General features: G+C 45.6%; 1 protein-coding gene across 1 annotated transcript in view; it reads right to left on the reverse strand.

Annotated features, from left to right (window-relative positions):
- Positions 1–10,579, reverse strand: part of KREMEN1 (kringle containing transmembrane protein 1) — a 72,669-nt gene extending 62,090 nt beyond the window's left edge. The window contains exon 1 of the mRNA XM_036276437.1: positions 10,430–10,579. Coding sequence (XP_036132330.1) covers positions 10,430–10,526 — 97 coding nt within the window. The 5' untranslated portion in view covers positions 10,527–10,579. The remainder of the gene's footprint in view (positions 1–10,429) is intronic.
- Positions 10,580–16,248: the final 5,669 nt, after the last annotated feature.

Consider the following 16,248-nt stretch of genomic DNA (forward strand, 5'->3'; position numbering starts at 1 on the left):
AAAAAAAAAAAGAAAAAGAAAACAATATCCTTAAAAAAACAGAACAACAACAACAAAAAAGCCATGCTTCTCAAAGTTATTTTAACTGAAAAGTTTATACTTTCGGCCCTGACTGGCGTGGCTCAGTTGGTTCCGCATCGTCCCAGGTACCAATGGGTTGCCAATTTGATTCCCAGTCAGGGCACATGCCTCGGTTTCAGGCTCAGTCCCCAGTGGAAGGCATGCAGGAGGCAGCCAATCGATGTGTCCCTCTCACATTGAAGCTTCTCTCTCTCTCTCTCCTTCTCCCTTCCATTCTAAAAATCAACAAAAAAAAAATCTTTTAAAAAAAATTTATACTTTTGGAAGGGAACTTGAGGTTTATTTCTTTGAATCTGCAGTTTATCTATCTCTATTAACAGATGAAATATTTAATTACTTCAAAGACTATTCCAAGAAAAACTGAATCAACAGTAAGCATAAAGCCAGAGGTTTAAAATCAGAAGACCCGTGACAACACTTCAGGAAGGGATCCCTATTATTTATTTATATAAAAATTTGAAAACCACAGAATTCTTGAGGCAGAGAGGCCCAGAATACAGTACTGCTTGGGTACCACTCTTTTCCCTCCTGGCTCTCAGCTTGAATATGCTTCACTTCCACCAGGCAGGACTCACTGCACATGGTTGTCACTGTGAAGTGCAAGCATTTTTGCCAAGAAGAGTCATCATGAATATGCAGTAGTGCTTGAGGAATTTATATTTACCATTTAGGATATTATAAACACATACATTCATTAAACTGAAAATCAAAAGGCAGTTTTTGAGGAAGAATCTAGCTCTATCACATATACAGAAAGATTAGGCCAAGCCTCAGTTAAAGAATGGACTCAGCAGAACTCTAATTAATTTCATTAATTAACCATGGATTTTTCTGCCAATATCACCAGAACATTTTCTATTACACTTTGGTGACACCTCTCTTGACATAATATTTGAGAACAAATAGATCTACTTCAATCTTCAAAAAAAAAATTCACACTAAAAGTAGTTTTTACATAAAGAAGCTGGAACCATAGATGTCTTAAAGCTCAAAGTTCAGTTCTCTGATGGACAATAACTTTGTGCATTGTAATTCAACTCTAAAGGAAACAAAAAAGTAGACAAAAGATGGAGCATTTTGAAAGTACAAGATCTAGAATAGATAACACTATACTCCTGTAGAAGCCAGGGGCTCTAAAACTAGCCCCACAGTGCTTGCCGCAACAGCTCTTACAAGACCCGATCACCTTGAACTGTAATTGCTCAAGAAGCACCTGTCCCTGCTTCCACTAGCCAGTGAGTTTCTTTTTTTCCCTCACCGGAGGATACTTTTCTATTTATCATCAGATACAGTGTGAGGGAGGGAAGGACAGAGAGAAACATCGATATGAGAGGACACATCAACTGGTTGCCTCCCACATGACCCAAACCAGGGCCGGGGACGAACCGCAACCAAGATACATGCCCTTGACTGGAATCAAACCCACGACTTATTGGTCCGCGGGCCCACGCTCTAACTGCTGAGCCAAACTGGCCAGAGCGCCAGTGAGTTTCTTGAGCATCACACTCATCTTCATGTATCAACAACTACAGACCGTACAGAACGCACCTGGCAAATGTTAGTTTAATGAGGGAAGCAGGTGTATGGGGAGCTAGAGGCAGGGGGAGAGGGGGACACCATTACTGACATATTCAGAGTGCCCCATTTTCCTTACCAATTTATGTCTCTAGGCTGGTAATCATGACTTACCTAGCAATAACCTATGAGAAGTGTCAGGGAAGTGTAAATCAAGTATTTGAAAGTAAAAACTTGCTATTTAGCCCGGCCGGTATGGCCCAGTAGTTGAGCGTTGACCCATGCACCAAGAGGTCACTGGTTCAATTCCTGGTCAGGGCACATGCCCAGGTTGTGGGCCTAATCCCCAGTGGGGGGCATGCAGGAGGCAGCCAATCGATGTTCTCTCTCATCGATGTTTCTATCTCTCTCTTCCTCTCTCTCTAAAATCAATAGAGGAAAAAAAAAAAACTTGCTATTTAAACCAAGGGAATCTGCTATTTAAAGAAAACCTATGGTGAAGCCACTTGTAATAAGGAACAATCAACCCTTTTGTAATGAATATACATTTTTATATTCTGAGTTTGTTTAATTAGGAGACACCTGTCTCAAATCTATAGTTTGCCTCACCATCTCTTGCACAACCCTATTTCACACTGTCTGAAGCTCTCAATCAGTCTAAAAGGAGAAAAAGTAAACTGATATAATCCAGCTTCTGGGCAAGTTTTATCAGTATCGCCTGTGCTCTATTTTAAATTTCAGATGGCTAGAAATTTCCACAATAATGGTGTCCTGGAGGGCAGCCAATGCTCCATGGAAGCCAACCTCTGGGCTATTCAGCTTCCCTTGGTTGATATGAGATGGCCAAATAATACAAGAGTTCTTGGGTGGGAAGGTGACTGCCAGGCTGACAGCATATCTTTAGAGCATGTCCTTAGAGTAAAACCTGAAGTAACAAAGTAGTAGTCTTCTGTGAAAAGGCACAGGGATGAGTCCTAGTCAGAGATATTGGGCATGCAGTAGGCATTTGATAAGTACTTATTAATTGGTCCCAAGATAAAGATGACTTAAGTGACACATTTCAAAGTTCTGACCAGGGAGACAGTTTGGAGCAGAAGGGAAGACTCAGTTGTAGCAATGACTTATTAACAGGAACAAGCAATGCTGTCATCTCTAGCTACCCAGAGCAATAAGGGCAGTGATGGCCAACAGTTTGATTTGACAGTCAAAGGTTTAAGGTTTCATGTGACATTTCATGAGTGAGGTTGCCAGATTTAGCAAATGAAAATAAGGATGCCCAGTTAAATTTGAATGTAAGATAAATAACAAATCATTTTTAAAGATATTTAAATGCCCTGGCCAGTTTGGCTCAGCAGTTAGAGCATTGGCCTGCGGACTGGAGAGTCCTGGGTTCGGTTCCCGCTAAGGACCAGTACCTTGGTTGTGGCTTGTCCCCGGCCGGGGTTGTGTGGGTGGCAACAGTGGATGTGTCTCTCTCACATTGATGTTTCTTCCTCTGTCTTCCCCCCACCCTCCCTCCTGCTCTATCGGAAGATAAATGCAAAAATGTCCTCGCATGAGGATAAACAAAAAACAAACTTATACAGAAAAATGATTCAGTTTATCTGAAATTCAAATTTAACTGAGCGTCTTGTTCTGATAATCTTAGTCTAGAGTGTAGAATCATACAGTGAACCACAGATCTCCTTATTCCATTAAGATTTCTGAAACACTGGTCACAGAAATGCTTAAGGAGCTTAATATGAACAATGAAGAATCTACTTTCTTGAGTGATAAAAAGATGTTGATCAGAGTTGCCTCCTCCTGGGCCATAGTGAAGGGGAGGACAAAAAAATAATATAATTAGGCTTCTCAATCTCAGCACTATCTCCAGATAGTGCCAAATATCCTCTGGGAGCAAAATTTCCTTTAGTTGAAACCACTAAATCAGAAGAAATGGTCAAATAAATAAAAAGTATAGTATCTATTAACCAGTGGTCATACAAAAGATCCTTCTCAAGGGAGAGATTTCCAGCTTGCTCCAGGTCCTTGCAAGCCCCTAACAAGGATGAGAAGGCCTAGTCGCTTCAGCTAAGACAATCAGAAACCCTTCATCTGCCAGAAGAGCTCAGGAAGAATCTTTGGTGAGCCAAGCCAATGAAGCTCTGCATGGCAGTGCACACATCACAGCAAGCAGGGCGTCGCACCCAGCCTTTGAAGACGTTCCTTTTAAGTTAACCTCCCTTCCAACTAAACTTTTTCCAAATCTCTTCCTGCCATTTGGAAGTTGAGTGATTCTCAGCTGAAAAAGCCTGTATATACGAGGTGCAGATGGCAGCAGTTACGGCCCTCACCAGATGCTGCAGTCTCTAATTTGATTGAAAGGATATAATTAGACAACAGAAACACTTTAATGAAAGAGCAAAACATGGAGGGAGGGAAGGATTGAAGGCCCTTAACTGATGCCAAAACACCCACCAGTAATAGAGGCTTTGAGTCTGGGGAAAGGAAGGGGAAAGCCCCTTAAAAGGACAGTCCCCATCCTGTTTATTTCCCCATAGAAATAGGAATAGGGATTTTATTATTGTAGATTTCCACTGTATTTTATGTGGGAACAATCTGATTAAAACCAGAAGGGTCTTCGGAAGAACATCAAAGAAAAACAAATATGGCTTCTGTGGTCATTATTAAAAATATTTTTACCAGCCCAATAATTTTCTTTGAAGATGAATTTTTATAGATTGAACAGCAGCAAGTAATTTACATACTGTGATGGCATTGGTTAACAAGCCCTACTATTCTAGAAGAGAAATACTCAGTTGCCATATTTTCATCCAACTCTAGGACACCAAGGAACGTGGACAGCCACTTAACATATGTTTGGAAGGTATAAAGAAACCATGTAGAGTGAGTCCTATATGCTGCAACCATTTTGAATCATCTTGAAAAGTTGTCTATGCTGTTTTTGCTATTTGATAGCTTTCAGATTTTGAGTGTGAGTAAACTGTTCTGGTTCTAACCAAGAATCTAACCAAACTGAAAGAAATCCAGCCCTCGAAATCTGAAGTTGCTAATGTGGTATGACATTCAGGTTTGGAAGCGGCTGCAGGCCTCCTCAGGCCACTAGAAGCAAGGCCCCACCCTTGTGATAAATTGAACAATAAAAGTTTAATGCTTTGGCTACTTGCCAGGGATTAAATCAGTGGCAAAAGAAACTAGACACTGGGCCCACCAGAAGGGCAGCCCTGAGAGGGTCCTATTATCACTGGGAGGGAGAGAGGTACCTTGCATGTGAGGTGGCCTAAAATCTTTTGCCTGCCAGGTGCTTCCTAGCCCTAACCCTCTAACCCTAACCCTCTTCAAACTGGTGAAAGAAAGTTCAGGCTAGGGAGATGTTTATCTAGAGAGAAGATTAAAGGGGGGGGGGGGCTTCCTTAGAGGAGGGTAAGGCAAATTTCTGTAGAGTGGCTATCTTTGAGTAGCATGAATACCCTTATGACATTTCTACAATGACCTCATTTCTTTCCCTGTTTAGTCCAAATCCAGGATAGTATTTCAGAGATGAGGTCTGGTGAAGAAATGCCATCTTGATAGGAAGACACTGATGACAACACAGAGAGAAAATAACAGAATAACCTCGGGCTGCTCCTCCTAGACTAATACACTTCCAGGTTCCAGCTGGATTCTCAAGGTCTAACAGAATATGGAAGGAATGTCAACCATTGTCCTCACCCATTCAGGGACTGCACAGTGAGCCGGCCAGGAATTGGGGGCTTGAGGAGATCTCACTTCAAAAAGTGCATAGGTTGTTTTATAAGGGATACATTCACATCCTCCCTCCTCTGTTGTCCTTAATCAGGAGGCAAAAACCCAGACAAAAGCTACAGATCCAAACTTCCGGGCTCTCTCAAGTGTTTTGCATTAACTGTTCCACAGTACAAACACAATCAACTTGGTATGTTTAAATATTTCATTTTGTTTTTTCAAAAATGTTTTAATTAAAACAAAACAATCAGCCATGCTAAGCACACTGTTGTTTTTTAAAGGACACTTTTAAAATGATGATAGAACCATGGAAATAAAATTCAACTGTTTAGGCAAGCGACAGAAGTTTGTTTTCTTCTGTTTTTCTGAGTCGCAGGGCTGGTGCCACCTGCTGCCTGGGCTTTCCTCTGAGAAACAGATCTCTCAACAGTTTGTTCCAAGCGACATCGGCAGAGCTGAACAAACCATGGGCCAGTTCCAGGGCAGGCACTATGTTCTGTATGTAGTACACACTGAATTTCTTTTTAAAGCATTTTTTTTAAGTCTTATTAAAGATCCAAATGTATGTGCATGAATTTCCCCCTACATGTGTCTTTTTTTCTTTTTAATTTGTGGTAAAATATACATAACATAAAATTTACCATTTTAACCATTTCTCCCATATGTCTTTTAAAGTTAGTTAACAGTAAAAGGTAAAGGATTCATTCATTACCAAAATCAAGCTTCCTTGTCACCTTTCCAGACCAGAGAAAAATCAATACATATGGACGTAGAACAGGACTTGGCAAAGTATAGCCTGTGGGCCAAATCTGGCCTACTGCCGGTTTTTGTATGCCCCCTGAGCTAAGAATGGTTTTAAAAATTTTACATGATTGAAAACAATCAAAAGAACAATTCGTGTGACATAAAAATTACATAAAATTCAAATTTCAGTGTCCATAAAGTTTTATTGGAGCACAGCCATGCCGATTCATTTATACTTTGTCTATGGCTGTGTTTGTCCTACAAAGTCAGCGTTGAGTAATTGCAACAGAGAGAGTATGTGGTCCACGAAGTCCAAATTATTTAGTCTGGCCCTTTACAAAAAAAATATTTGCTAACACCTGACCTAGATGGGATTATAGGCTCAAAAATTCTCAACTACAGTTGGTATATAGCCCATCACCAAAAATCCCTAATCTGTATTATGAAGCTATTTAAAGCAACATATTTTATCTTTATTATTTATTACTGTTGATCCAACTATGCTAAATCATATGTAAGTGTACCAATAATATCTATATTAAGTGCAACAACTTGCTGTTTATTAGTAATGAACTTAAACGGAACTTCTTTTTGTGTTAAGATTTATAAAATGTCTCTTGCATATCTCAAATATTTATTTATTTATTTATTTATTTAATTTATTTTTATCCTCACCCGAGGACATTTTTCCATTTTTTGCTCAGAAAGAGTCGGAGGGAGAGAGAGAGAGAAAAAAACATCAACATGAAAGGGACACATCAAGTGGTTGCCACCCGCATGACCCAACCAGGGCCGGGGTCAAACTGCAACCGACGTATGTGCCCTTAGCGGGAACCGAACCTGGGTTACTCTGGACCACAGGCTGACGCTCTAACCGCTGAGCAAAACCGGCCAGGGCGCATATCTCAAACATTTATATAGCTTTGTCTTGGGGCCAAACCAATTTCTTAACAAAAAGACCAGGGTTCTTTGATACCAGGTGAATTCTGAGTTTTGTGTTTCTTAAAATAGTCAAAGCATAAAAGTAACTGGTATGTATATCAGTACACTTAACTCCTCTCAGACCCTATGTTGCATACAGGTAATTCTATTAACACTAATGAAATCCCCAAGAGGGACAGGGCTCTGTACAGTGTAAAGCTCTCACTATTAACTGAATTCATACGTTTTATGGCAAAGCATACTACTGGCTAGTGGGATCAGTTCTAGATGAGGACTTAGAAGAGAATCAGCATCAACTCTTAAACACTGTTCACAGCATATGTAACCTGAGTTGAGAAACTGTGTTGCTGCACACCTGATAGCCAAATGCAGTGAAACACCGAAGCAGGTAGTTTGTCTTTGGCAGAAAACTCAAATAGCCAGTCTACCCAGGCTTCTCTGTTCTTCCTACCTCATGGCTCTCCCCTGCAGGTCAATAAATTCCAGATGGGAGCTCAACTTCGTAAAGTGCATCAGCCCCACGGCCCCCTGGCTGCTTTCCTCCTAGAAAGGGGAGTCTAGGTTCCATCATGAACCTCTATCTTTCTCCTTATCAGCTGTCAAGGAAGGAGAGAGTCTCAAAGGAAGAATGGAGAAAAGGGAGATCATCTGGGGTTGGCTACACACTGTAATTAGAAGTAGCATTGATGGGGAATGAGCTAACTGTTTTTATAAAGTCAGCATTCAAAAATGCAAACCACCAGTAATTTAAATATTACAAAATTGTACAGAATATAAGTACTTGAAATAATTTTTTCCATCCACAAAATTCTAGAGAAAATTACAGTATCAAAAAGTATAAAATGGTAAGTTTGGCATATCCTCAGAATAAAACGTGTTTTGTTTTGTTTTTATTGGAAAGAACTTAAAAAACTAGTGGGCAGGCTCTAGATAGGATGTGATGCTCAAGACCACGTGGTATCTCCCTAATACTGTTTTCTGGAAGTAAAGAGGAAAAGTCACAAAAGCTTAGGATAGAAGGAAAAAGAGCTCATGATGCTCAATGAATTGGGATTTGGGGCCACTTATCATAAATCATCTCACAATGGTTATTTATGTGTCCCTACCTCAAACTTCCAATAAAAACACATTAAGGTTTGAGGTTCAAAATTCCTAAGAGCTGCTGCATTTTTTTTATTTTTATTTTTTATCCTCACCCGAGGACATTTTTCCATTTTTTGTTCAGGTAGAGTGGGAGGGAGAGAGAGGAACAGAGAGAGAGAGAGAAACATCGATGTGAAAGGAACACATCGAGTGGCTGCCACCCGCACAACCGACCAGGGCCGGGGACAAACTGCAACTGAGGTACACGCCCTTAGCGGGAACCGAACCCGGGTCCCTCAGGACCGCAGGCCGACGCTCTAACCGCTGAGCCAAACCGGCCAGGGCAGAGCTGCTGCATTTGACTCTTCCTAGGAAAGCAAAGGTGCCTGAGGAAAGGATGCCACCTTCTAACAAGTGTAAGCACAGAGCTGGCTCATTTAACACTTTTCAGAGCTATTACTCTGCCCTTTCCAGAGGGAAACCAGTTTATTTCCACCAGCACCTCTCTCCTTAGAGGACATTAAATCCTGACCACACAGATGGCAAAGTGGTGCTAAGGGGTTACTAGGTTACAGTTATATTGACATATCCTGGCTCTCAGAAAGTCCCTCCTTCATTCCTCACATATGGCAAACAGTAGAAGTGATCAAACTTGTGTAGAAGTTTTTGTAGAAGTCCCCTAGAAAGCAGCCACCAATCACTCAGAAAACACTTCCTAAGCCTAAGGTTTACAGTATTTGGAGACATCCCCCACCGTCCACCCCCCACCCCCATTGATCTAAAGCCAAGCTTTGCCTTTTACAGGGCTTTATCAGACTGCAAGCTCGGAGCATTCTCAGGGCAAATGAGGTGTCTAACACTTAGTGAACTGTGAAGCACTATAAAAAGTATTATTAAAATATGTTTGACTGCTTTCTATATGTGGGTGTATACCTGTAATATATCATTTAATTTTCACAACACCCTGTAAGGGAGTTATCATTATCCCACCTTTACATACGAGGAAAGTGAGGCTCACAGAACTGAAGGCATGGCCCAAAGTCACACTATAAGTGACAACATCAAGTCCTATCTTTTTCATTAATCCAAGCTGGTAAATAAACAAAGCAACTCTTGCGTTTTCTTTCAGCAGCAAAATCCTGTCTTTCCAACATCAGTCTGTAACTTTGGTTGGAGAACCCAGAGGTTGGTCTTCCTACTTGGGCAAACCGATAATGAACGCTTGCCTTCTTTTTCACTGATGCCCAATTTTCAACACCCAAACAACCTGCAGAGAAATGCCACTGGGCCAGACAACGCCCTCTTGCCTGCTCTTCAACTTGAAAAGAGTTCTGCTGCAAGGAAGGGTGTGTATGGAAGCTAAGCAAAGTCCCAGCTTCCATCCTGGTCCAGGGCCCCACCTCGGGAAGACCTGGCCTTGGCCTTGGCCTAGGGAGCAGGTGACCCTTTTCAAAGTATGGGACTACCCGGGAAACGGAGCTCTGCATCGCACCCTTAGGATAAGCACTAGCACTCTAAACTCTATAGGGTAGACGTTTCCCATCACCCTTCCTTTATTCCTCCTTCCGAGCTGGGCCCGCAGGGGCTTTCCGGCTGGGTACAGCGGGTAGTCCGGGACCTGGACATGTGTCATGAAGCGCAGGCAAGTCAACTCGATACCTCCCGAGGCAGAAATTACAGTGTTGGGCAGAGGAACTGGGCGCCCGCTCCTCTCCCCTCCGCACCCGCCCCTGAGCAGGGAGGCGCTGGAATCCACGGGTGTGGGGGACGTGGGGACGTCGCTGTGGGGCTTATGTGGGGGGGTCCTGGCTCGGGAGGGGGTGTCGCTGAGGGGTTAGGGGAGGGGGTCCAGCGTCTTGAGGCGGGGTGAGGGAGCGTGTCTTGGTGAGAGGCTGAAAGACGGGATCTCAGGAGGTACAGAGGCTGAGGGGGCGTCCTGGCCCGCGGGGGAAGCGCTGAGGGACTTGAACAGGGGATCCGGGTCCTGAGACAGACAAGACGTCCCAGCCCGGGGGCGTCGCTGAGAAGTTTGGCGAAGGGATCTCGGGAGGTACGAGGCAGAGAGGGAGTCCCAGCTTGGGGGGCGTTGCTGGCGGACTCCCAGGTCCTGGGGCAGGTGGGCAGCAACCCGGCCCGGGGGCGTCGCTGAGGGGCCTGGGGGGAGTCCCGGGTCCTGAGGCGGGGTACCCGCCGGGTCCAAGGGGGCGTCGCTGAGGGGCTTGGAGGAGTCGGGAAGGTAGTGGCGAGAGGACTGGGTCCCCCCAGGCGAGCCCCTCAGGCTGGTTCTGCACAGGGCCGGCGTCGGGGGTCGCTCACTCACCGGGTCCGGGGCCGAGGCCAGGGCTGGGTGCGGGCCGGGCCGCCAGCGTGAGCGCGGCGGCGGAGAGCAGGGCGAGGCGGGCGGCGGGCGGCGCCATGGGCCGTCAGTGCGGGGCCCCGGGGCGCGGCCCGGGGGAGAGGGGGCAGCGCGGGGAGCCGGGGGCGGCCATGGGAGCGGGACGCGGGGCTCGAACGTAGCCCCGCCCCGGCCGCCCGGCTGCCCCGCCCCGGCCCGCCCTCCCCAGCGCCGCCACCGCCCCGGCCGCCCAGGGCCCGCCGGGCTATTCCGCGAGGCCTGAGAGGAGGAGCCGACTGCGCACGCCTGCTCCATCCCACCCGCGCGCCGCGCCTGCCACTCACGCGCCAGGCTCCGCCTACATTCACCTCCTCACCTGGGCCCGCCCCCGAGAAGCGTTTTATTGGCCCCGTCGGGGGGCGGGGCCAACAGGTGAGGGGCGGGGTTTGGGACCCCGCCTTCGAGTCCTTTCCTGCAGGTTTGGCCCGGCTGGAGTGGGCTGGGCGCCCAGTGACCCCTGTTCCACCCTCATTCGGGTTGTGACCCAAACGCGGGCTCAACCACAGGGGTAATAATCAGAACAGCAGTTTGCAAACCGCTTTTCCCTGCTTGGCTCATCGTCGTGGTTAAAAAAAGGGTGCTCCAGCCCGGCAGGTATGCTCGGTGGATGGAGCATCGTCCCATGCACGAAGAGGTCGCCAGTTCGATTCCACTCAGGGGCACATGCCCAGGTTGTGGGCTCGATCCCCAGTGGGGAGCGTGCAGGAGGCGGCCAATCGATGTTCTCTCTCATCGATGTTTCTATCTATCTCTTCCTCTTCCTTCCTCTCTCTATAAGAGTCAATAAAACATATTTAAAAAAGGGGGGGGGGGGTGCTCTGAGTCAGCCTGTCCCGGTTCATATCCCATTCCGTCACCTGTAAGACTGTGGGCAGGATTAAAGGGAAAATAGCTCCCTTACTTCAATTTCCTCATCTGTTAAATGGGGGCGTTGACAGCAACTATTCCCAAAGCGATGGTACTAAATGAGGAGACACTTTTACACAAGAACACTAGGAGCTTGGAAAATGTTGAGCTCCTTTCACCGTCCCAATTCTTGCAGCCACAGAAGCAGCATACCGAGTCCGGTTCCGAATCCCATCGCACATCTTCTGTCAATTGGGGCAAGTTTCCTACTCTGTCTGAGCCTCAGTCATCTGCAAAGTGGAAATCATAAAAGGCGTTCACCCTATTAGGTGACGTAGAAGCAAGTAAAGCTCCCGACGCAATGAAAGTCCAGACGTGGATGGGGCAGTGTTGCTTTCCTACAGGCTGAGGCTCAGAGAACGCAGACTTCTTTAAACTCCCGGGCCCGCGTGGCAGGCCCTTTGCCCTCCCCACTCCCCCATGGCTTCCCCAGCTGCACTCGGGATCTGCGGCGGGCCTCGGTCCTCCCCCGCACTCCCCGAGGCAGGCGAGATTTTCCTTCAGCTCCCGCCTAAAGTGCCGCGGTGACGCCCCGAGAGGCAGGTCCAGGCGGCGCGCCGGGCGCTTTCAAGTCCCTAGTCCGGGACTTGCAAGTGCGGGCCTGCGCCCGGTGCGGCGGCGGGAACATCTGCCCTCGTGTGCCGACTCGCCGCGCCCAGACTGGGGCTGGACCGGTCCCGGCTCGCCTTAGGTGCACCGGCCCCTATGCTCCCTCGCCACCCCGGAGCCGCCCCCTCGCCCACTCCCAGGGTCCGCCTCCCCCCATCCCACCGCCCAAGCTGTTCCCAGGGCCGGGCCTCAAAGGCGCAGCTACCTCCCACGAGGCCTCTCAATCTCCTTCCCTTTCCACCCACACGACCCAGAGCTGCGGCAAGAAGAATCTTGTTCTGTCATTGTTTTCACTGTGTCATTCCCGGTTCAAGAATCCTCTGGACTCCTTAATGGAGCAGGGGGACACCCCCCACCGAGTGACACCTGGTCCCTGAGGACACACCCTTCACATCCCACCTGGCACTTGCCTTCTGTTCTCCACTATTTTGGGCCCTTCCCACTTCCAAAACCTCCTCCTCTGGCAGGACCTGGGAACTCATTACCTTCAACTTGTGCTCTTGCGGGCGCAGGCAGGACATACAGAAGAACGAAACGAGATGCAGGTGAAACCATCAGCACAAAATAAGCACTTAATAAAGGTGAACCTTCCTCCATTCAATAAACATTCAGTGAAGGGAAAAGGAAGGGAAGTAAACTTTGGGTGGTGAGCACGAAATAGAGCGCATAGATATGGAAATACAACGCTGTACACCTGAAATCTATTGTTAACCACTGTTATCTCAATAAATGTAATAATTAAAATAAAATATTCAGTAAGGAACATGCCAACTTCAGAAATAGTACAAGCTTACATTCTAACGAAGGGGAGGGGGCCAGTCAACCAATGTGAAAATAGCTAGAATTTCAGAGAGCAAAAGGCACTACAAAGACAAGAAAATGATGCTGACAGAGGATGATCTGTGGACTGCTTTAAATAGGGAGCTGGGGAAAGGTTTTAGCAAAGCAGGACATAGCTCTCCACAATTTACAAGGTTCTGTCTTATCTCATCCCAGTATTTGAGGAGGACATAGGGCAGATAGGAGGTTCAAAATAAGGTTTATTTGGCCAAGCCTGGGGATTCATACCTCATGATAGCAGCTTTGGCCTGTCCTACCCCCTGCAGGAAAGCACCCCTGCTGGGTGGGTACCGGCCCCCTTTCTTAGTTTGGCCCTCTTGGCTTTGTTTTCAAACAGAAAAGGCTATATGATTTGCAGGGGCCAGTGAGAAATGGAAATGTGGGGGTCCCTTGTTTGAAAGGATTAAGAATTTTAAGATGGTAACCACAGGGCATTAAACCAAGTGTGGGGCCCTTCTAAGTTCGGGACCTGTATCACTACACAGGTTGCACGCCCATTAAGCTGGCTTGTACAACAGAACTCAGAAATAGTGTGTAAGGCCCTGCCCCCACTGGCGGCTATGAGAAACATCCCTCATGCCTTCTCCAGGCCTCCCTCCCCTCTTTTCCAGTTTAAAGCCCAGCACAGGTGATGGAAATAGTGCACAGAGGCTAAAAATACAACCAAGCCGGTCTAGGTCAGGGCACTTAATAGCTCAAGGTCTTTTGCTCAGTTATGTAGTCCTGGCCCCTGGCAAGGAGCAGTCTAAGATATTCATTTCAATGCTTCACATGCCTCAGTCATTTAGCAGCTTTATTTCATGGAAAGAGTGAGGACACTGGCTGTAGTCCCTGGGCCTCCAGGAAGATGTTGGTATTTGTCTGTTTGCCTCTTGTGTTCTGCAGTTGGACCCTTGGATTCCTCCATGGGCAGCAGGATTTGCCAAGAAGCTGGGAGAGCCCTGGCCAGGTAGCTCAGTTGTTTGGAATGTTGTCCCATTCACCAAAAGGGTTCAGGTTTGATTCCCAGTCAGGGTACATACCTAGGTTTTGGGTTTGATCCCAGATCTGGGCACGTGCCAGGGGCAGCTGATCTATGTTTCTCTTTCACATCAATGTTTCTCTCTCTCTCTCCCCCTTCCTCGCTCTCTAAAAAATCAATAAACATATCTTCAGGTGAGGATAATAATAAAGAAAACAAGATATCTTAGCTGGTAGAGTTTGGGTGATCCTAGTATCTTTGAAACTCCAGTTGGGGTGACTTCTGCTCACAGGGCAGTCATGGTGTAAAGCAAGCACTGAATGAGGTGCCTGATTATAATAATAACAACCATAGCAAACATTTACTGAGGACTTGAGTAAACTCTAGGCAGTGTGCAATGTTTGCCATTGCATTTCACATAACCCCAATAGCTTTTATGAAGAAGGTACCCTTACCACTACCCTCATACAGAGAAGTTAAATGGTTCATCCATAGGTCATATAGTAGTGGAGCTGGGCTTTAAACCCAGACGGTAGGTCTCTAGGACTACACTCCTAATCACTGTGGTGAATTGCCTTCTTGTCTTTATAGGGTTCTGGTGACAAATGCTTATTGAGTGGTCCATGGCCAAGATTTGGGTGGGGTAATGAGGCATTCAACTCAGGCACACAATTTCAGAAGGCCCAATAAACTCAATAATCAAGATAAAGAAATAAATATCATTTAATGGGTTTTGAAATATATTGAATATACTTAAAACATTTTAATGAAATATCTTTAAAAATCTAAATGAATGACAAAAAATTCAAGATGAACAAAATATCAAAATTTTAAATAAAAACAGTATCTAGATTTCTGATTTTCTGTTAGCCTCAGGCTCAGCTCAGCATAGTATTGTTACTGATCCTGTCTCCTGAGTTTCTGGGCCAGGCAACTAGTGAAGGAAAATTCAAGAGAAGTAGTAGTTTGCTTGTTCTTTTTTTTTTTTTTTGGTAGTGTCTATGGTTTACTTTATTTTAATTTTTTATTTTATCCTCACCCAAGGAAATTTTTTTGATATTTTGTTCAGATAGAGTGGGAAAGAGAGAGAGAGAGAAACATCAACATGAAAGGGACACGTCAAGTGGTTGCCACCCACGCAACCCAACCAGGGCCGGGGACAAACTGCAACCAAGGTACGTGCTCTTAGTGGGAACCGAACCCAGATCTCTTTGGACCGCAGGCTGACGCTGTAACCACTGAGCCAAACCGGCCAGGGCAGTTTGCTTGTTCTAATGGGGGTGAAAGGAGAGAGAATTTGGTTTGAACATAATGAGTTAGAGGTGTCTGTGGGACAGCCAGGTGGCCATGTCTGAAAACTCAGAGTCAGGTGAGAAGGGGTAGCAGGGTGGGCAGGGCACCCTTATTTCACATATTTGGCCCATGATAGGTGCATACTCAGCACATGTGGTCTAAATCACTGGTCCTCAGAGTTTGCATCATAGTTCAGGAATCTTTGCAAATTCTCTCATCCAAAGTTTTTCTCTTCTTTCCCAAACTTTCTACATCACAAACCTCAGATATGTTCCCACATGGGTGTGGAAGTTTACTGCTTGGGTGTTAAAATAAAAACATCTTCTGAAGAATATTAAAAACAACTAAATTCCACTAGAATTTGGGAATGGGGCCTGAAGGGAAAATATAAGAATTAATACAAATTGGCTCAGTTTCCTCTTTATTAACTGATCTTCCAGAAAAAGAAGAGGAGCTAAGAGAAATTAAAGAGGAGAAAGGTTGTAGGAAAGGAAAAAAGAAAGAAGAAACATTATAGGAGCTAAAAATACAGTGAGGAGAGCTTGGCTAAGCATCAAAGAAGGGCAGATGTGTTTCCAAATAGAAGTGGTGGTTTAGAGATGTCAGGAAGCACAGCTCCAAATGATGGGTGGAAAATAAAAGTTATTTAGACTGAACTCAGCAGAATAAAAAAGGTTCAATGGCAAATCAAACTGAGGGACAGGCCTTTGAGCAATATGGAAGCCCTACTGCCTCAACCCTAAGTTGGTGAATCAGTGTTGGCACCAACAATGGAAACTCTTGCCATGGATTCAGGACCCTGAACCAAAGAGAGTCTTTCCATTTTGACTTGGTGATTCTGAACAACCTTTGATGGAATAATCTCTATTAAAGACTAGTCACTTTCCTTAGTGTATCCTTGGTTACGTGCTTCCCTTTCTGTCTAATGAAGCATGGGATGTTCTGAACCACTCCCACCGTCAGGGAGAAATGTACCTCCTGTAAATATACCACTTCTGTGAAGTCCGTGAATCTGACAAATGCTTAGTGAAGATGGATCATAGGGAAATAAATGTTGGGATACTCAAGTCAGATCAGAATCATTCCCCACTTCAAGAGGCTCATTGCTTGGCTTCATAAACCAGATGGATGTGCA

Source organism: Molossus molossus, unplaced genomic scaffold (genome assembly GCF_014108415.1).
Source record: "Molossus molossus isolate mMolMol1 unplaced genomic scaffold, mMolMol1.p scaffold_m16_p_22, whole genome shotgun sequence".
NCBI classification, from domain to species: Eukaryota; Metazoa; Chordata; class Mammalia; order Chiroptera; family Molossidae; genus Molossus; species Molossus molossus.